The sequence below is a fragment of the Entelurus aequoreus genome, linkage group LG18 (assembly GCF_033978785.1).
Source record: "Entelurus aequoreus isolate RoL-2023_Sb linkage group LG18, RoL_Eaeq_v1.1, whole genome shotgun sequence".
Lineage (NCBI taxonomy): Eukaryota > Metazoa > Chordata > Actinopteri > Syngnathiformes > Syngnathidae > Entelurus > Entelurus aequoreus.
The window spans coordinates 4901511-4923774 of record NC_084748.1 but is presented as its reverse complement, the minus strand read 5'-3'; the positions used below and the strand labels follow the sequence as shown (position 1 = coordinate 4923774).

The 22264-nt window shown below is 40.3% G+C and overlaps 2 protein-coding genes across 5 annotated transcripts in view; one reads left to right on the top strand and one right to left on the bottom strand.

Annotated features, from left to right (window-relative positions):
* Nucleotides 1-11196: 11196 nt before the first annotated feature.
* The window catches only part of pus10 (pseudouridine synthase 10), an 18529-nt gene continuing 7461 nt past the window's right edge, over nt 11197-22264 (bottom strand). For 2 of the 3 annotated variants that reach the window (XM_062026330.1, XM_062026332.1), the window contains exons 9-17: nt 19164-19228; nt 18969-19054; nt 18782-18907; nt 18522-18715; nt 18407-18462; nt 18088-18205; nt 17882-18024; nt 15424-15523; nt 11197-11355 (exon numbers count right to left, since the gene is read on the bottom strand). In XM_062026330.1, the coding sequence (XP_061882314.1) occupies nt 11317-11355; nt 15424-15523; nt 17882-18024; nt 18088-18205; nt 18407-18462; nt 18522-18715; nt 18782-18907; nt 18969-19054; nt 19164-19228 (927 nt within the window). In that variant the 3' untranslated portion in view covers nt 11197-11316. The remainder of the gene's footprint in view (nt 11356-15423; nt 15524-17881; nt 18025-18087; nt 18206-18406; nt 18463-18521; nt 18716-18781; nt 18908-18968; nt 19055-19163; nt 19229-22264) is intronic. The other variant, XM_062026331.1, reaches the window with a different exon arrangement.
* LOC133633699 (involucrin-like) lies at nt 12749-15870 on the top strand. 2 transcript variants are annotated; one of them, XR_009821812.1, is made up of 2 exons: nt 12749-12929; nt 15359-15870. XR_009821812.1 is itself a non-coding variant. In XM_062026333.1 (2 exons), the coding sequence occupies exons 1-2, from the start codon at nt 14483-14485 to the stop codon at nt 15360-15362; spliced, it is 405 nt and encodes a 134-aa protein (XP_061882317.1). In that variant the 5' UTR covers nt 14078-14482; the 3' UTR covers nt 15363-15870. The 2 variants fall into 2 exon arrangements, 1 of the variants encoding a protein (XP_061882317.1); XM_062026333.1 differs by lacking the exon at nt 12749-12929 and adding an exon at nt 14078-14883.

The following is a 22264-nucleotide window of genomic DNA, read 5'->3' as shown; positions in this document are numbered from 1 at the left end:
ATTTTTAAACTATATACAGTATATATATATATATATATATATATATATATATCTCAAACGGGACAAGCGGTAGAAAATGGATGGATATATATATATAAATACAAATTAATTAAAAAAAAATTATTATATATTGTTGGCCCTGCGATGAGGTGGCGACTTGTCCAGGGTGTACCCCGCCTTCCGCCCGATTGTAGCTGAGATAGGCTCCAGCGCCCCCCGTGACCCCAAAAGGGAATAAGCGGTAGAAAATGGATGGATGGATATATATATATATATATATAAATTAAAAAAAAAAATTTTTTTAATTTTTATATATATATGTATATATAAAAAATTATATATTTTTTTATATATATATATATATATATATATATATAAATAAAAATTAACTTTTTTAATTTATATATATATATATATAATTTGTTTTTTCCCCAAATCTGTCCTGTCCAGTCATTTTATTAAATGTTTGGCTAGAATTTTATTAAACAAAGCCAGTTTTCTTTTAATTAATATAGAAATTGATCAGAGCTGTACATCTATTTAATGGAAGAATGTAGTTCTTCATAGAACTGGCCCCCAATTTGATCAAAAAGTAATGATTTTGAGTTGAGAATTGTTTTGAAACTAATCGTTGCCCCCAACAATGGAATTGAATGGTGTGCTGGCCAAAGATTCACAGCCCTAGCAGGGAGGTCAAAAACAATCAATTTTCGAATTAATCGCAATTCTTATTTGTAACGATTCTTAATCGATTGAAAAAAATCCAAAAATCGATCTTTAATTATTATTTTATTTATTCCTACTTGAATGTCTTCTTATTATTGTCGGCCAATGACATTCATATTATTCTCCAGGGAAAACCTTTTTATGGGCTTTAAGACTCCAAAAAACCACATTTGTACACATTCTTCATGACGTCATTATATACAGCAGGCTTAAATAGTATTCATGTTGGAACAATACACAAGCCTGCAGCTAGGTGGCCGCAGTGCTCCAACTAATCAACAGTAGAAGTAGTAAGTGCACAGAAACACAGGTGTACTTTTATTACTTGTAGCCTGTAGTGGTCGTAAGTGCACATGTGTACTTTCCAGTTGTACCCAGTAGTAGGAGTAAGTACTCTGAAACACAAGTGTACTTTTACTTGTAACCAGTAGAAGTAGTAAGTGCTCATGTGTACTTTCCAGTTGTACCCAGTAGTAGGAGTAAGTACTCTGAAACACAAGTGTACTTTTACTTGTAACCAGTAGAAGTAGTAAGTGCTCATGTGTACTTTCCAGTTGTACCCAGTAGTAGGAGTAAGTACTCTGAAACACAAGTGTACTTTTACTTGTAACCAGTAGAAGTAGTAAGTGCTCATGTGTACTTTCCAGTTGTACCCAGTAGTAGGAGTAAGTACTCTGAAACACAAGTGTACTTTTACTTGTAACCAGTAGAAGTACTAAGTGCTCATGTGTACTTTCCAGTTGTACCCAGTAGTAGGAGTAAGTACTCTGAAACACAAGTGTACTTTTACTTGTAACCAGTAGAAGTAGTAAGTGCTCATGTGCACTTTCTACTTGTACCCAGTAGTACTTACTACTTCTACTGGTACAAGTAGAAAGTGCACATAAACACAGGTGTACTTGTACCCAGTATGAGCAGCAAGTACACCTGTGTTTATGTGCACTTACTACTTCTACTTTGTGCAAGTAGTAAGTACACCTGTGTAAATTAGTGGAGATTCCTTTTTTATTTTTATTCCATTTGATCAATCATCCTGCTTGATTCGATACCTTGACAATCACTTGTCTGTTTCTTGTTGCCATGGAGACAGTTAATCAGGTGTCTCTTTCATGTTGCCATGGAGACAGATAATCAGGTGTCTCTTTCATGTTGCCATGGAGACAGATAATCAGGTGTCTCTTTCATGTTGCCATGGAGACAGATAATCAGGTCTGTTTCATGTTGCCATGGAGACAGTTAATTAGATGTATCATGTTGCCATGGAGACAGTTAATTAGGTGTTTCATGTTGCCATGGAGACAGTTAATCAGGTGTGTATCATGTTGCCATGGAGACAGTTAATTAGGTGTTTCATGTTGCCATGGAGACATTTAATCAGGTCTGTTTCATGTTGCCATGGAGACAGATAATCAGGTCTGTTTCATGTTGCCATGGAGACAGTTAGATGTATCATGTTGCCATGGAGACAGTTAATTAGGTGTTTCATGTTGCCATGGAGACAGTTAATCAGGTGTGTATCATGTTGCCATGGAGACAGTTAATCAGGTGTCTCTTTCATGTTGCCATGGAGACAGTTAATTAGATGTATCATGTTGCCATGGAGACAGTTAATCAGGTCTGTTTCATGTTGCCATGGAGACAGATAATCAGGTCTGTTTCATGTTGCCATGGAGACAGTTAATTAGATGTATCATGTTGCCATGGAGACAGTTAATTAGGTGTTTCATGTTGCCATGGAGACAGTTAATCAGGTGTGTATCATGTTGCCATGGAGACAGTTAATCAGGTGTGTTTCATGTTGCCATGGAGACAGTTAATTAGATGTTTAATGTTGCCATGGAGACAGTTAATCAGGTGTGTTTCATGTTGCCATGGAGACAGTTAATTAGATGTTTAATGTTGCCATGGAGACAGTTAATCAGGTGTGTTTCATGTTGCCATGGAGACCGTTAATTAGATGTTTAATGTTGCCATGGAGACAGTTAATCAGGTGTGTACCATGTTGCCATGGAGACAGTTAATCAGGTGTGTATCATGTTGCCATGGAGACAGTTAATTAGATGTTTAATGTTGCCATGGAGACAGTTAATCAGGTGTGTAACATGCTGCCATGGAGACAGTTAATCAGGTGTGTAACATGTTGCCATGGAGACAGTTGATCAGGTGTGTATCATGTTGCCATGGAGACAGTTAATCAGGTGTGTATCATGTTGCCATGGAGACAGTTAATTAGGTGTTTCATGTTGCCATGGAGACAGTTAATCAGGTGTGTTTCATGTTGCCATGGAGACAGTTAATCAGGTGTCTCTTTCATGTTGCCGTGGAGACAGTTAATCAGGTGTGTTTCATGTTGCCATGGAGACAGTTAATTAGATGTTTAATGTTGCCATGGAGACAGTTAATCAGGTGTGTAACATGTTGCCATGGAGACAGTTAATCAGGTGTGTATCATGTTGCCATGGAGACAGTTAATCAGGTGTGTATCATGTTGCCATGGAGACAGTTAATCAGGTGTGTATCATGTTGCCATGGAGACAGTTAATTAGGTGTTTCATGTTGCCATGGAGACATTTAATCAGGTCTGTTTCATGTTGCCATGGAGACAGATAATCAGGTCTGTTTCATGTTGCCATGGAGACAGTTAGATGTATCATGTTGCCATGGAGACAGTTAATTAGGTGTTTCATGTTGCCATGGAGACAGTTAATCAGGTGTGTATCATGTTGCCATGGAGACAGTTAATCAGGTGTCTCTTTCATGTTGCCATGGAGACAGTTAATTAGATGTATCATGTTGCCATGGAGACAGTTAATCAGGTCTGTTTCATGTTGCCATGGAGACAGATAATCAGGTCTGTTTCATGTTGCCATGGAGACAGTTAATTAGATGTATCATGTTGCCATGGAGACAGTTAATTAGGTGTTTCATGTTGCCATGGAGACAGTTAATCAGGTGTGTATCATGTTGCCATGGAGACAGTTAATCAGGTGTGTTTCATGTTGCCATGGAGACAGTTAATTAGATGTTTAATGTTGCCATGGAGACAGTTAATCAGGTGTGTTTCATGTTGCCATGGAGACAGTTAATTAGATGTTTAATGTTGCCATGGAGACAGTTAATCAGGTGTGTTTCATGTTGCCATGGAGACCGTTAATTAGATGTTTAATGTTGCCATGGAGACAGTTAATCAGGTGTGTACCATGTTGCCATGGAGACAGTTAATCAGGTGTGTATCATGTTGCCATGGAGACAGTTAATTAGATGTTTAATGTTGCCATGGAGACAGTTAATCAGGTGTGTAACATGCTGCCATGGAGACAGTTAATCAGGTGTGTATCATGTTGCCATGGAGACAGTTAATCAGGTGTGTATCATGTTGCCATGGAGACAGTTAATTAGGTGTTTCATGTTGCCATGGAGACAGTTAATCAGGTGTGTTTCATGTTGCCATGGAGACAGTTAATCAGGTGTCTCTTTCATGTTGCCGTGGAGACAGTTAATCAGGTGTGTTTCATGTTGCCATGGAGACAGTTAATTAGATGTTTAATGTTGCCATGGAGACAGTTAATCAGGTGTGTAACATGTTGCCATGGAGACAGTTAATCAGGTGTGTATCATGTTGCCATGGAGACAGTTAATCAGGTGTGTATCATGTTGCCATGGAGACAGTTAATTAGGTGTTTAATGTTGCCATGGAGACAGTTAATCAGGTGTGTATCATGTTGCCATGGAGACAGTTAATTAGATGTTTAATGTTGCCATGGAGACAGTTAATCAGGTGTGTAACATGTTGCCATGGAGACAGTTAATCAGGTGTGTATCATGTTGCCATGGAGACAGTTAATTAGATGTTTAATGTTGCCATGGAGACAGTTAATCAGGTGTGTAACATGCTGCCATGGAGACAGTTAATCAGGTGTGTAACATGTTGCCATGGAGACAGTTGATCAGGTGTGTATCATGTTGCCATGGAGACAGTTAATCAGGTGTGTAACATGTTGCCATGGAGACAGTTAATCAGGTGTGTAACATGTTGCCATGGAGACAGTTAATCAGGTGTGTTTCATGTTGCCATGGAGACAGTTAATCAGGTGTCTCTTTCATGTTGCCGTGGAGACAGTTAATCAGGTGTGTTTCATGTTGCCATGGAGACAGTTAATTAGATGTTTAATGTTGCCATGGAGACAGTTAATCAGGTGTGTATCATGTTGCCATGGAGACAAGACCGTTAATCAGGTGTGTATCATGTTGCCATGGAGACAGTTAATCAGGTGTGTAACATGTTGCCATGGAGACAGTTGATCAGGTGTGTATCATGTTGCCATGGAGACAGTTAATCAGGTGTGTAACATGTTGCCATGGAGACAGTTAATCAGGTGTGTAACATGTTGCCATGGAGACAGTTAATCAGGTGTGTTTCATGTTGCCATGGAGACAGTTAATCAGGTGTCTCTTTCATGTTGCCGTGGAGACAGTTAATCAGGTGTGTTTCATGTTGCCATGGAGACAGTTAATTAGATGTTTAATGTTGCCATGGAGACAGTTAATCAGGTGTGTATCATGTTGCCATGGAGACAGTTAATCAGGTGTGTAACATGTTGCCATGGAGACAGTTAATCAGGTGTGTAACATGTTGCCATGGAGACAGTTAATCAGGTGTGTTTCATGTTGCCATGGAGACAGTTAATCAGGTGTCTCTTTCATGTTGCCGTGGAGACAGTTAATCAGGTGTGTATCATGTTTCCATGGAGACAGTTAATCAGGTGTCTTTCATGTTGCCATGGAGACAGATAATCAGGTCTGTTTCATGTTGCCATGGAGACAGTTAATTAGATGTATCATGTTGCCATGGAGACAGTTAATTAGATGTATCATGTTGCCATGGAGACAGTTAATTAGGTGTTTCATGTTGCCATGGAGACAGTTAATCAGGTGTGTATTATGTTGCCATGGAGACAGTTAATTAGGTGTTTCATGTTGCCATGGAGACAGTTAATCAGGTGTGTATTATGTTGCCATGGAGACAGTTAATTAGATGTATCATGTTGCCATGGAGACAGTTAATCAGGTGTTTCACGTTGCCATGGAGACAGTTAATTAGATGTATCATGTTGCCATGGAGACAGATAATCAGGTCTGTTTCATGTTGCCATGGAGACAGTTAATTAGATGTATCATGTTGCCATGGAGACAGTTAATTAGGTGTTTCATGTTGCCATGGAGACAGTTAATCAGGTGTGTATCATGTTGCCATGGAGACAGTTAATCAGGTGTGTTTCATGTTGCCATGGAGACAGTTAATTAGATGTTTAATGTTGCCATGGAGACAGTTAATCAGGTGTGTTTCATGTTGCCATGGAGACAGTTAATTAGATGTTTAATGTTGCCATGGAGACAGTTAATCAGGTGTGTTTCATGTTGCCATGGAGACCGTTAATTAGATGTTTAATGTTGCCATGGAGACAGTTAATCAGGTGTGTACCATGTTGCCATGGAGACAGTTAATCAGGTGTGTATCATGTTGCCATGGAGACAGTTAATTAGATGTTTAATGTTGCCATGGAGACAGTTAATCAGGTGTGTAACATGCTGCCATGGAGACAGTTAATCAGGTGTGTAACATGTTGCCATGGAGACAGTTGATCAGGTGTGTATCATGTTGCCATGGAGACAGTTAATCAGGTGTGTATCATGTTGCCATGGAGACAGTTAATTAGGTGTTTCATGTTGCCATGGAGACAGTTAATCAGGTGTGTTTCATGTTGCCATGGAGACAGTTAATCAGGTGTCTCTTTCATGTTGCCGTGGAGACAGTTAATCAGGTGTGTTTCATGTTGCCATGGAGACAGTTAATTAGATGTTTAATGTTGCCATGGAGACAGTTAATCAGGTGTGTAACATGTTGCCATGGAGACAGTTAATCAGGTGTGTATCATGTTGCCATGGAGACAGTTAATCAGGTGTGTATCATGTTGCCATGGAGACAGTTAATCAGGTGTGTATCATGTTGCCATGGAGACAGTTAATTAGGTGTTTCATGTTGCCATGGAGACATTTAATCAGGTCTGTTTCATGTTGCCATGGAGACAGATAATCAGGTCTGTTTCATGTTGCCATGGAGACAGTTAGATGTATCATGTTGCCATGGAGACAGTTAATTAGGTGTTTCATGTTGCCATGGAGACAGTTAATCAGGTGTGTATCATGTTGCCATGGAGACAGTTAATCAGGTGTCTCTTTCATGTTGCCATGGAGACAGTTAATTAGATGTATCATGTTGCCATGGAGACAGTTAATCAGGTCTGTTTCATGTTGCCATGGAGACAGATAATCAGGTGTGTTTCATGTTGCCATGGAGACAGTTAATTAGATGTATCATGTTGCCATGGAGACAGTTAATTAGGTGTTTCATGTTGCCATGGAGACAGTTAATCAGGTGTGTATCATGTTGCCATGGAGACAGTTAATCAGGTGTGTTTCATGTTGCCATGGAGACAGTTAATTAGATGTTTAATGTTGCCATGGAGACAGTTAATCAGGTGTGTTTCATGTTGCCATGGAGACAGTTAATTAGATGTTTAATGTTGCCATGGAGACAGTTAATCAGGTGTGTTTCATGTTGCCATGGAGACCGTTAATTAGATGTTTAATGTTGCCATGGAGACAGTTAATCAGGTGTGTACCATGTTGCCATGGAGACAGTTAATCAGGTGTGTATCATGTTGCCATGGAGACAGTTAATTAGATGTTTAATGTTGCCATGGAGACAGTTAATCAGGTGTGTAACATGCTGCCATGGAGACAGTTAATCAGGTGTGTATCATGTTGCCATGGAGACAGTTAATCAGGTGTGTATCATGTTGCCATGGAGACAGTTAATTAGGTGTTTCATGTTGCCATGGAGACAGTTAATCAGGTGTGTTTCATGTTGCCATGGAGACAGTTAATCAGGTGTCTCTTTCATGTTGCCGTGGAGACAGTTAATCAGGTGTGTTTCATGTTGCCATGGAGACAGTTAATTAGATGTTTAATGTTGCCATGGAGACAGTTAATCAGGTGTGTAACATGTTGCCATGGAGACAGTTAATCAGGTGTGTATCATGTTGCCATGGAGACAGTTAATCAGGTGTGTATCATGTTGCCATGGAGACAGTTAATTAGGTGTTTAATGTTGCCATGGAGACAGTTAATCAGGTGTGTATCATGTTGCCATGGAGACAGTTAATTAGATGTTTAATGTTGCCATGGAGACAGTTAATCAGGTGTGTAACATGTTGCCATGGAGACAGTTAATCAGGTGTGTATCATGTTGCCATGGAGACAGTTAATTAGATGTTTAATGTTGCCATGGAGACAGTTAATCAGGTGTGTAACATGCTGCCATGGAGACAGTTAATCAGGTGTGTAACATGTTGCCATGGAGACAGTTGATCAGGTGTGTATCATGTTGCCATGGAGACAGTTAATCAGGTGTGTAACATGTTGCCATGGAGACAGTTAATCAGGTGTGTAACATGTTGCCATGGAGACAGTTAATCAGGTGTGTTTCATGTTGCCATGGAGACAGTTAATCAGGTGTCTCTTTCATGTTGCCGTGGAGACAGTTAATCAGGTGTGTTTCATGTTGCCATGGAGACAGTTAATTAGATGTTTAATGTTGCCATGGAGACAGTTAATCAGGTGTGTATCATGTTGCCATGGAGACAAGACCGTTAATCAGGTGTGTATCATGTTGCCATGGAGACAGTTAATCAGGTGTGTAACATGTTGCCATGGAGACAGTTGATCAGGTGTGTATCATGTTGCCATGGAGACAGTTAATCAGGTGTGTAACATGTTGCCATGGAGACAGTTAATCAGGTGTGTAACATGTTGCCATGGAGACAGTTAATCAGGTGTGTTTCATGTTGCCATGGAGACAGTTAATCAGGTGTCTCTTTCATGTTGCCGTGGAGACAGTTAATCAGGTGTGTTTCATGTTGCCATGGAGACAGTTAATTAGATGTTTAATGTTGCCATGGAGACAGTTAATCAGGTGTGTATCATGTTGCCATGGAGACAGTTAATCAGGTGTGTAACATGTTGCCATGGAGACAGTTAATCAGGTGTGTAACATGTTGCCATGGAGACAGTTAATCAGGTGTGTTTCATGTTGCCATGGAGACAGTTAATCAGGTGTCTCTTTCATGTTGCCGTGGAGACAGTTAATCAGGTGTGTATCATGTTTCCATGGAGACAGTTAATCAGGTGTCTTTCATGTTGCCATGGAGACAGATAATCAGGTCTGTTTCATGTTGCCATGGAGACAGTTAATTAGATGTATCATGTTGCCATGGAGACAGTTAATTAGATGTATCATGTTGCCATGGAGACAGTTAATTAGGTGTTTCATGTTGCCATGGAGACAGTTAATCAGGTGTGTATTATGTTGCCATGGAGACAGTTAATTAGGTGTTTCATGTTGCCATGGAGACAGTTAATCAGGTGTGTATTATGTTGCCATGGAGACAGTTAATTAGATGTATCATGTTGCCATGGAGACAGTTAATCAGGTGTTTCACGTTGCCATGGAGACAGTTAATTAGATGTATCATGTTGCCATGGAGACAGTTAATCAGGTGTTTCATGTTGCCATGGGAACAGTTGATCAGGTGTATCATGTTGTCATGGAGACAGTTAATCAGGTGTGTATCATGTTGTCATGGAGACAGTTAATCAGGTGTGTATCATGTTGCCATGGAGACAGTTAATCAGGTGTCTCTTTCATGTTGCCATGGAGACAGATAATCAGGTCTGTTTCATGTTGCCATGGAGACAGTTAATTAGATGTATCATGTTGCCATGGAGACAGTTAATTAGGTGTTTCATGTTGCCATGGAGACAGTTAATCAGGTGTGTATTATGTTGCCATGGAGACAGTTAATTAGGTGTTTCATGTTGCCATGGAGACAGTTAATCAGGTGTGTATCATGTTGCCATGGAGACAGCTAATTAGGTGTTTCATGTTGCCATGGAGACAGTTAATTAGATGTATCATGTTGCCATGGAGACAGTTAATTAGGTGTTTCATGTTGCCATGGAGACAGTTAATTAGATGTATCATGTTGCCATGGAGACAGTTAATCAGGTGTGTATTATGTTGCCATGGAGACAGTTAATTAGGTGTTTCATGTTGCCATGGGAACAGTTGATCAGGTGTATCATGTTGTCATGGAGACAGTTAATCAGGTGTGTATCATGTTGCCATGGAGACAGTTAATTAGGTGTTTCACGTTGCCATGGAGACAGTTAATTAGATGTATCATGTTGCCATGGAGACAGTTAATCAGGTGTTTCATGTTGCCATGGGAACAGTTGATCAGGTGTATCATGTTGTCATGGAGACAGTTAATCAGGTGTGTATCATGTTGCCATGGAGACAGTTAATCAGGTGTGTTTCATGTTGCCATGGAGACAGTTAATCAGGTGTCTCTTTCATGTTGCCATGGAGACAGATAATCAGGTCTGTTTCATGTTGCCATGGAGACAGTTAATTAGATGTATCATGTTGCCATGGAGACAGTTAATTAGGTGTTTCATGTTGCCATGGAGACAGTTAATTAGATGTATCATGTTGCCATGGAGACAGTTAATTAGGTGTTTCATGTTGCCATGGAGACAGTTGATCAGGTGTGTAACATGCTGCCATGGAGACAGTTAATCAGGTGTGTATCATGTTGCCATGGAGACAGTTAATCAGGTGTGTATCATGTTGCCATGGAGACAGTTAATCAGGTGTGTATCATGTTGCCATGGAGACAGTTAATCAGGTGTGTATCATGTTGCCATGGAGACAGTTAATCAGGTGTGTATCATGTTGCCATGGAGACAAGACCGTTAATCAGGTGTGTATCATGTTGCCATGGAGACAGTTAATCAGGTGTGTATCATGTTGCCATGGAGACAGTTAATCAGGTGTGTATAATGTTGCCATGGAGACAGTTAATCAGGTGTGTATCATGTTGCCATGGAGACAAGACCGTTAATCAGGTGTGTATCATGTTGCCATGGAGACAGTTAATCAGGTGTGTATCATGTTGCCATGGAGACAGTTAATCAGGTGTGTATCATGTTGCCATGGAGACAGTTAATCAGGTGTGTATCATGTTGCCATGGAGACAGTTAATCAGGTGTGTATCATGTTGCCATGGAGACAGTTAATCAGGTGTGTATCATGTTGCCATGGAGACAAGACCGTTAATCAGGTGTGTATCATGTTGCCATGGAGACAGTTAATCAGGTGTGTATCATGTTGCCATGGAGACAGTTAATCAGGTGTGTATAATGTTGCCATGGAGACAGTTAATCAGGTGTGTATCATGTTGCCATGGAGACAAGACCGTTAATCAGGTGTGTATCATGTTGCCATGGAGACAGTTAATCAGGTGTGTATCATGTTGCCATGGAGACAGTTAATCAGGTGTGTATCATGTTGCCATGGAGACAGTTAATCAGGTGTGTATCATGTTGCCATGGAGACAAGACAGTTAATCAGGTGTGTTTCATGGAGACATTTAATTGAGCGTGCAATGAGAAGTTGCAAGGTGAGCATCAGTCGGGGAGGACAGGAGGCCAGTCCACGTCCACTGACTGAGGAGACACAAGAAGAAGAGGACATGTTGGAGGTGACACAAGAAGAAGGAGGACATGTTGGAGGTGACACAAGAAGAAGAGGACATGTTGGAGGTGACACAAGAAGAAGAGGACATGTTGGAGGTGACACAAGAAGAAGAGGACATGTTGGAGGTGACACAAGAAGAAGGAGGACATGTTGGAGGTGACACAAGAAGAAGAGGACATGTTGGAGGTGACACAAGAAGAAGAGGACATGTTGGAGGTGACACAAGAAGAAGAGGACATGTTGGAGGTGACACAAGAAGAAGGAGGACATGTTGGAGGTGACACAAGAAGAAGGAGGACATGTTGGAGGTGACACAAGAAGAAGAGGACATGTTGGAGGTGACACAAGAAGAAGAGGACATGTTGGAGGTGACACAAGAAGAAGAGGACATGTTGGAGGTGACACAAGAAGAAGAGGACATGTTGGAGGTGACACAAGAAGAAGAGGACATGTTGGAGGTGACACAAGAAGAAGAGGACATGTTGGAGGTGACACAAGAAGAAGAGGACATGTTGGAGGTGACACAAGAAGAAGAGGACATGTTGGAGGTGACACAAGAAGAAGAGGACATGTTGGAGGTGACACAAGAAGAAGGAGGACATGTTGGAGGTGACACAAGAAGAAGAGGACATGTTGGAGGTGACACAAGAAGAAGAGGACATGTTGGAGGTGACACAAGAAGAAGAGGACATGTTGGAGGTGACACAAGAAGAAGAGGACATGTTGGAGGTGACACAAGAAGAAGAGGACATGTTGGAGGAGACACAAGAAGAAGAGGACATGTTGGAGGAGACACAAGAAGAAGAGGACATGTTGGAGGTGACACAAGAAGAAGAGGACATGTTGGAGGTGACACAAGAAGAAGAGGACATGTTAGAGGTGACACAAGAAGAAGAGGACATGTTAGAGGTGACACAAGAAGAAGAAGAGGACATGTTAGAGGTGACACAAGAAGAAGGAGGACATGTTGGAGGTGACACAAGAAGAAGAGGACATGTTGGAGGTGACACAAGAAGAAGAGGACATGTTGGAGGTGACACAAGAAGAAGAGGACATGTTGGAGGTGACACAAGAAGAAGAGGACATGTTGGAGGTGACACAAGAAGAAGAGGACATGTTGGAGGTGACACAAGAAGAAGAGGACATGTTAGAGGTGACACAAGAAGAAGGAGGACATGTTGGAGGTGACACAAGAAGAAGAGGACATGTTAGAGGTGACACAAGAAGAAGAGGACATGTTAGAGGTGACACAAGAAGAAGAGGACATGTTAGAGGTGACACAAGAAGAAGGAGGACATGTTGGAGGTGACACAAGAAGAGGACATGTTGGAGGTGACACAAGAAGAAGAGGACATGTTAGAGGTGACACAAGAAGAAGAGGACATGTTAGAGGTGACACAAGAAGAAGGAGGACATGTTGGAGGTGACACAAGAAGAAGAGGACATGTTGGAGGTGACACAAGAAGAAGAGGACATGTTGGAGGTGACACAAGAAGAAGAGGACATGTTGGAGGTGACACAAGAAGAAGAGGACATGTTGGAGGTGACACAAGAAGAAGGAGGACATGTTGGAGGTGACACAAGAAGAAGAGGACATGTTGGAGGTGACACAAGAAGAAGAGGACATGTTGGAGGTGACACAAGAAGAAGAGGACATGTTGGAGGTGACACAAGAAGAAGAGGACATGTTGGAGGAGACACAAGAAGAAGAGGACATGTTGGAGGTGACACAAGAAGAAGAGGACATGTTGGAGGTGACACAAGAAGAAGAGGACATGTTGGAGGTGACACAAGAAGAAGAGGACATGTTGGAGGTGACACAAGAAGAAGAGGACATGTTGGAGGTGACACAAGAAGAAGAGGACATGTTAGAGGTGACACAAGAAGAAGAGGACATGTTAGAGGTGACACAAGAAGAAGAGGACATGTTGGAGGTGACACAAGAAGAAGAGGACATGTTGGAGGTGACACAAGAAGAAGAGGACATGTTGGAGGTGACACAAGAAGAAGAGGACATGTTGGAGGTGACACAAGAAGAAGAGGACATGTTGGAGGTGACACAAGAAGAAGAGGACATGTTGGAGGTGACACAAGAAGAAGAGGACATGTTGGAGGTGACACAAGAAGAAGAGGACATGTTAGAGGTGACACAAGAAGAAGAGGACATGTTGGAGGTGACACAAGAAGAAGAGGACATGTTGGAGGTGACACAAGAAGAAGAGGACATGTTGGAGGTGACACAAGAAGAAGAGGACATGTTGGAGGTGACACAAGAAGAAGAGGACATGTTGGAGGTGACACAAGAAGAAGAGGACATGTTAGAGGTGACACAAGAAGAAGAGGACATGTTGGAGGTGACACAAGAAGAAGAGGACATGTTGGAGGTGACACAAGAAGAAGAGGACATGTTGGAGGTGACACAAGAAGAAGAGGACATGTTGGAGGTGACACAAGAAGAAGAGGACATGTTGGAGGTGACACAAGAAGAAGAGGACATGTTGGAGGTGACACAAGAAGAAGAGGACATGTTGGAGGTGACACAAGAAGAAGAGGACATGTTGGAGGTGACACAAGAAGAAGAGGACATGTTGGAGGTGACACAAGAAGAAGAGGACATGTTGGAGGTGACACAAGAAGAAGAGGACATGTTGGAGGTGACACAAGAAGAAGAGGACATGTTGGAGGTGACACAAGAAGAAGAGGACATGTTGGAGGTGACACAAGAAGAAGAGGACATGTTGGAGGTGACACAAGAAGAAGAGGACATGTTGGAGGTGACACAAGAAGAAGAGGACATGTTAGAGGTGACACAAGAAGAAGAGGACATGTTGGAGGTGACACAAGAAGAAGAGGACATGTTGGAGGTGACACAAGAAGAAGAGGACATGTTGGAGGTGACACAAGAAGAAGAGGACATGTTGGAGGTGACACAAGAAGAAGAGGACATGTTGGAGGTGACACAAGAAGAAGAGGACATGTTGGAGGTGACACAAGAAGAAGAGGACATGTTAGAGGTGACACAAGAAGAAGAGGACATGTTAGAGGTGACACAAGAAGAAGAGGACATGTTAGAGGTGACACAAGAAGAAGGAGGACATGTTGGAGGTGACACAAGAAGAAGAGGACATGTTAGAGGTGACACAAGAAGAAGAGGACATGTTGGAGGTGACACAAGAAGAAGAGGACATGTTAGAGGTGACACAAGAAGAAGAGGACATGTTGGAGGTGACACAAGAAGAAGAGGACATGTTGGAGGTGACACAAGAAGAAGAGGACATGTTGGAGGTGACACAAGAAGAAGAGGACATGTTGGAGGTGACACAAGAAGAAGAGGACATGTTGGAGGTGACACAAGAAGAAGAGGACATGTTGGAGGTGACACAAGAAGAAGAGGACATGTTAGAGGTGACACAAGAAGAAGAGGACATGTTAGAGGTGACACAAGAAGAAGGAGGACATGTTGGAGGTGACACAAGAAGAAGGAGGACATGTTGGAGGTGACACAAGAAGAAGAGGACATGTTGGAGGAGACACAAGGAGAAGAGGACATGTTGGAGGTGACACAAGAAAAGGACATGTTGGAGGTGACACAAGAAGAAGAGGACATGTTGGAGGTGACACAAGAAGAAGAGGACATGTTGGAGGTGACACAAGAAGAAGAGGACATGTTGGAGGTGACACAAGAAGAAGAGGACATGTTGGAGGTGACACAAGAAGAAGAGGACATGTTGGAGGTGACACAAGAAGAAGAGGACATGTTGGAGGTGACACAAGAAGAAGAGGACATGTTGGAGGTGACACAAGAAGAAGAGGACATGTTGGAGGTGACACAAGAAGAAGAGGACATGTTGGAGGAGACACAAGAAGAAGAGGACATGTTGGAGGTGACACAAGAAGAAGAGGACATGTTGGAGGTGACACAAGAAGAAGAGGACATGTTGGAGGAGACACAAGAAGAAGGACATGTTGGAGGTGACACAAGAAGAAGGACATGTTGGAGGTTCCTGAGGACACAATCAGACCAGGTGTGCTCTCACCTCCACGTCCAGCTCCAGGATGTCAGTGTCCGTGTGTAGGAGCTGACACAGGTTAGGTTTAGTGCGGCCAAAGTCTCCGTGGACAAACTCCTTGATGTATCTGTCATGTGACCGTTGAGGAGGAACATCTTTAACACGCTGCACGCCTTTTTCAAATATTGTCACAACATAAAACATTAAAGAAAGCTTTCTTCAACAAAAAGGGCATAACATCATAAAAACTTATGTAGGAATAAATCTTAAGAAAAAAAAATGTTGATCTGTTTTTAACATTTTAATTAATCCTTAGGGTCATTTTTTAAACAGTCATTGCTCAAAAAATAATGAATACAAATCAATGTTATGAAGTATTGATCTACTTAAGGCTCCAATTACTAATCAAATATTATCTTTAAACTTTGAAATGTTTTTTTGGGGGAAAATATTGCTTTTTTTTTTTTTCTTCATAAAAAAAAGTTTTCTTTCACAAGAACATAAACAAATACAATTTTATCAACCGATATGAAGTTGATCTACAAATTTAAGCACAAAAAACTACTTTTTAACACTTTTATGAGTGGGACCACTTTGTGTCCCTGAGCATTTTAGTGTGGTTTTTCAACTGTCATTGCTTAAAACTAGAGATGCGTTAAAATGTAATATCGGAAATTATCGGTATCGTTTTTTTATTATCAGTATCGGTTTTTTATTTTTTTTATATTAAATCCACATAAAAAACACAAGATACACTTACAATTAGTGCACCAACCCAAAAAACCTCCCTCCTCATTCACACAAAAGGGTTGTTTCTTTCTGTTATTAATATTGTGGTTCCTACATTATATATCAATATATATCAATACAGTCTGCAAGGGATACAGTCCGTAAGCACACATGATTGTGCGTGCTGCTGCTCCACTAATAGTACTAATATTTAACAGTTCATTTGACTAATTTTCATTAATTACTAGTTTCTATGTAACTGTTTTTATATTGTTTTACTTTCTTTTTTATTCAAGAAAATGTTTTTAATTTATTTATCTTATTTTATTTGATTCATTTTTTAAAAAAGTACCTTATCTTCACCATACCTGGTTGTCCAAATTAGGCATAATAATGTGTTAATTCCACGACTGTATATATCTGTATCGGTTGATATCGGTATCGGTAATTAAAGAGTTGGACAATATCGGATATCGGCAAAAAGCCATTATCGGACATCCCTACTTAAAACATAATAATGAATCAAAATCAATGTTATGAATTATTGATCTATTTCATTCATTCACATCACATTTTTACACTTTATATTTTTTTGGGAAAATATTGCATATTTTTTGGGGAAAATATTGTATATTTTGTGTTTTTGCCATGTTTTCACAAAAAGGGCATAACATCATAAAAACGTATGTAGGAATAGATCTTAAGTTGATGTCGAAATTTAAGCATTGAAAGTAAGAAAAAAAAACGTATGACCTATTTTTAACATTTTAATGAGTGGGACCCCTTAGGGTCCTTGAGCATTTTAGTGACCTTTTTTTAAACAGTCATTGCTCAAAAAATAATAATGAATACAAATCAATGTTATGAAGTATTGATCTATTTAAGGCTCCAATTACTTATCAAATATTATCTTTAAACTTTGAAATGTTTTTTTGGGGGGAAAATATTGCATATTTTGTTTTTCTTCATAAAAAAAGTTTTCTTTGACAAGAAGAACGTTAAACAATTTTATCAACAGAAATGAAGTTGATCTACAAATTTAAGCGCAAAAAACTTTTTTTTTTAACACTTTTATGCATTTTAGTGTGGTTTTTCAACTGTCATTGCTCAAAAACTAAAAATGAATCAAAACCAATGTTATGAATTATTGACCTATTTCATTCATTCACATCACATTTTTACACTTTATATTTTTGGGGAACAGCTTGCATATTTTGTGTCTTTGCCATGTTTTGACAAAAATGGCATATATATATTTTTAAAAACCTTTATATCGACAATTAGATGTAATCTACATTTTACCTCTTAAGGCCGAAGCTGTTTGTTTACATGCTTTTTTTTATTTATTTTTGCTATTTGGGCTTATTGGACCCTAATTAGAATTAAAAAACTAAGAATCATCTTTTGATATGATGTACTTAGCCCATAAGTACACAAACGTGTACGTCATGCTAATACTTATTTTTAATCTTCTTTTTCCAAATTCCATTGTATGTTATACTCTTCTGACACCACCAGATGGCAGTATAAGTGTCCACATAAGTGGCCATAAGACCCCAATTCAGTAGTGTACACAATTTTGGAAATAAGAGCTAAAAGGTGCTGTCCACGCATGTGGCCACTAAGCCTTTAGCATTATTTTTAACAATTTTACGGCTAAGACCCTTTTGGGTCCCTGGGACCAAAAATATCACCAGTGTGAAAGGTTAGGACACCCCTGGTCTACGCTCCAGGCCAGGAGGCGGAGTCAGGATACGTGCCGGCCTGCGTCTTCAGCCGCAGGTGGAAGTGGTGAGCGTCCAGGAAGACGGCGCTCATGCTGTGGATGACTCGCCGTCGGACCGCCAGCGTGCGCCGGTGCAAGACCCTCAGGGGGGTCTTCTGGTCCAGCGCCAGGTCCTGGCGAGACAAACGGGGCGAGTCGCACTAAAAAAAAAGTCTTCTTCCTGTTGGACGGCTTACCTTCACGTGGTCCATGAAGGTGATGTCATCCGGCTGGATGGACTTCAGAGTCCACACCAAGGCTCTATAGGACTTGGTCTTCTCCTCCTCGCCCTCCTTCATGCGGCTCATGGCGTCTCTGCACACACACACACACACACACACACACACACACACACACACACACACACACACACACACACACACACACACACACACACACACACACACACACACACACACACACACACACACACACACACACACACACACACACACACACACACACACACACAATGTAGTCCCTCCTCCTCCTGGGAGAAGCAGGAAGTCCTCCTACCTGCTGACCATCTGCAGGTCCCTCACTCGGATCTTGTCAGAAGACTCGTTGATGGTCTGGAAAACAAACAGGCGGTCACCATGACAACGTAACCAGCGAGGGGCGGGGCGGGTACCTGCTGTACTTTCTTCATGTGGTCGGGGCTCAGTTGGTTCCTGCGAGGGTTCAGCAGCTCCATGGCGAAGGGGCGACCTGCAAGTGTAGCAAGGGGGTCAAAGGTCGTGCCCGCCGCCACAACTCCTCGCCTTTTACCGTTTCCCAGCGTGCGCACGTCCACGTCTTCCCTGCCCGACGAGGAGAAATTGAACCCTGCGGGAGACAAAGGGGGTTATTGTGGGCGGGGTCTTCTGGCGGAGGCGTGTCCTCAAATGTCACCGTCGGCTCTGAAGGCGGCGAGGACGGGCGCGGCGATCAGCTCCTCCACGGACGACTCCATCCTGCGCTCGCCGTCGATGAGCCACGGCGTCTGCGGCAGACTGCGGCAGAACTTGTTGTAGCGCCCTGAGGGACACGGCGTTACCACGGAGCGGCCAGAAGACCGCCTGGCAGCCTCAACACCTACCCGCCACGAAGACCGCCACGTGGGCGCACTGGACGTCCTGCGGCGTGCAGCTGCTGCTCACCCGTGACGGCGGACACGGCGTGGATCTGAGCAGAAGTTGCAAGATTGACACAGAAGTACTATTGGTACCCAGCAGAAGTAGTAAGTACACGTGTACGTAATACTCTGACTCAGTACATCCAAGTACACGCTCACTTTAGAAACTTGCCGTCGGTGATCTTCTCCAGAGCTTTGACCACCGCCATCCTGGTGAACACCGACTGCAGGGAGAGTCACACGCCACGTGCTTTTACTTTGAAACAGGAAGTGTGTCACGAGAGTTCCAGGACCGCTGGCACGTGCCCGCATTTCTTTTGTTTGTTTCATTCATTCATTCATATTCATATATATATATATATATATATATATATATATATATATATATATATATATATATATATATATATATATATATATATATATATATATATATATATATATATATATATATATATATATATATATATAACCATAAAGACAGTTCCTTCTTACTTAATTTAAGTGTATTTTTTCTATTGTTTATATTTTTATAACCATAAAGACATTTAATTCTTAATTTACTGTAAGTGTATTTTTTCTATTGTTTATATTTTTATAACCATAAAGACATTTAATTCTTAATTTACTGTAAGTGTATTTTTTCTATTTATATTTTTACAACCATAAATACAATGAATTACTTAATTTAAGTGTCTTTTCACTTGTATTTATATTTTTACAACCATAAATACAATGAATTATTTAATTTAAGTGTCTTTTTACTTGTATTTATATTTTTATAACCATAAATAAAATTCTTGCTTAATTTAAGTGTATTTTTTTTGTTTATCATTTTTTAACCATAAATACATTTAATTTTTGTGTATTTTTTCTATGGTTTGTACTTTTTACAACCATAAATACATGTCATTCTTGTTTAATTTAAGTGTATTTTTTCTATTATTTATCATTTTTAACCATAAATACATTTAATTTTTGTGTATTTTTTCTATTTATATTTTTACAACCATAAATACATTTAATTCTTACTTAATTTAAATGTATTTTTTCTTTTATCATTTTTAAACTATAAATAAACTCAATTCTTACTTAATTTAAGTGTATTTTTTCTATTTATGTTTTTACAACCATAAATGTCATTCTTACTTAAAGTGTATTTTTTCTATTGTTTATCATTTTTAACCATAAATAATTACATTTTTACTTAATTTTTGTGTATTTTTTCTATTTAGAGTTTTACAACCATAAATACATTTAATTATTACTTAATTTAAATGTATTTTTTCTATTGTTTATCATTTTTTAACTATAAATAAATGTAATTCTTACTTAATTTAAGTGTATTTTTTCTATTTATGTTTTTACAACCATAAATGTCATTCTTACTTAAAGGCCTACTGAAACCCACTACTACCGACCACGCAGTCTGATAGTTTATATATCAATGATGAAATCTTAACATTATAACACATGCCAATACGGCCGGGTTAACTTATAAAGTGACATTTTAAATTTGCCGCTAAACTTCCGGTTCGAAACGCCTCTGAGGATGACGTATGCGTGTGACGTAGCCCGACGAACACGGGTATGCCTTCCACATTGAAGCCGATATGAAAAAGCTCTGTTTTCATTTCATAATTCCACAGTATTCTGGACATCTGTGTTCGTGAATCTGTTTCAATCATGTTCATTGCATTATGGAGAAGGAAGCCAAGCAAGCAAAGAAGAAAGTTGTCGGTGCGAAATGGACGTATTTTTCGAACGTAGTCAGCCACAACAGTACACAGCCGGCGCTTCTTTGTTTACATTCCCGAAAGATGCAGTCAAGATGGAAGAACTCGGATAACAGAGACTCTAACCAGGAGGACTTTTGATTTGGATACACAGACGCCTGTAGAGAACTGGGACAACACAGACTCTTACCAGGATTACTTTGATTTGGATGACAAAGACGCAGACGTGCTACTGTGAGTATGCAGCTTTGGCTTTTTTTTGCGTATGTACGTAACTTTTTTAAAATATATAAGCTTTATGAACCTTGGGTTAGGTGAACGGTCTTTTGGGCTGAGTGATTGTGTGTGTTGATCATGTGTTTGAATTGTATTGGCGTGTTCTATGGAGCTAGGAGCTAGCAGAGGAGCTAGGAGCTAGCATAACACGTACCGTACCGTAAGTGCGCGTCACGTACGTAACTTTTTAAAAATATATAAGCTTTATGAACCTTGGGTTAGGTGAACGGTCTTTTGGGCTGAGTGATTGTGTGTGTTGATCGGGTGTTTGAATTGTATTGGCGTGTTCTATGGAGCTAGGAGCTAGCAGAGGAGCTAGGAGCTAGCATAACAAACACGCAGGTGTTATTATGCAGGATTAATTTGTGGCATATTAAATATAAGCCTGGTTGTGTTGTGGCTAATAGAGTATATATATGTCTTGTGTTTATTTACTGTTGTAGTCATTCCCAGCTGAATATCAGGTACCGTGAGTATGCAGCCTTGGCTGCTAAACATTCGATAACTTGACCGTATGTGCGCGTCACGTACGTAACTTTTTAAAAATATATAAGCTTTATGAACCTTGGGTTAGGTAAACGGTCTTTTGGGCTGAGTGATTGTGTGTGTTGATCAGGTGTTTGAATTGTATTGGCGTGTTCTATGGAGCTAGGAGCTAGCAGAGGAGCTAGGAGCTAGCATAACAAACACGCAGGTGTTTTTATGCAGGATTAATTTGTGGCATATTAAATATAAGCCTGGTTGTGTTGTGGCTAATAGAGTATATATATGTCTTGTGTTTATTTACTGTTGTAGTCATTCCCAGCTGAATATCAGGTCACCCCCGGCTCTCACAGCATCTTCCCTATCTGAATAGCTTCAACTCCCCACTAGTCCTTCACTTGCACTTTACTCATCCACAAATCTTTCATCCTCGCTCAAATTAATGGGGAAATTGTCGCTTTCTCGGTCCGAATCTCTCTCACTTCATGCGGCCATCATTGTAAACAATAGGGAACTTTGCGTATATGTTCAACTGACTACGTCACGCTACTTCCGGTAGGTGCAAGCCTTTTTTTTATCAGATACCAAAAGTTGCAATCTTTATCGTCGTTGTTCTATACTAAATCCTTTCAGCAAAAATATGGCAATATCGCGAAATGATCAAGTATGACACATAGAATAGATCTGCTATCCCCGTTTAAATAAAAAAAATTCATTTCAGTAGGCCTTTAAAGTGTATTTTTTCTATTGTTTATCATTTTTAAC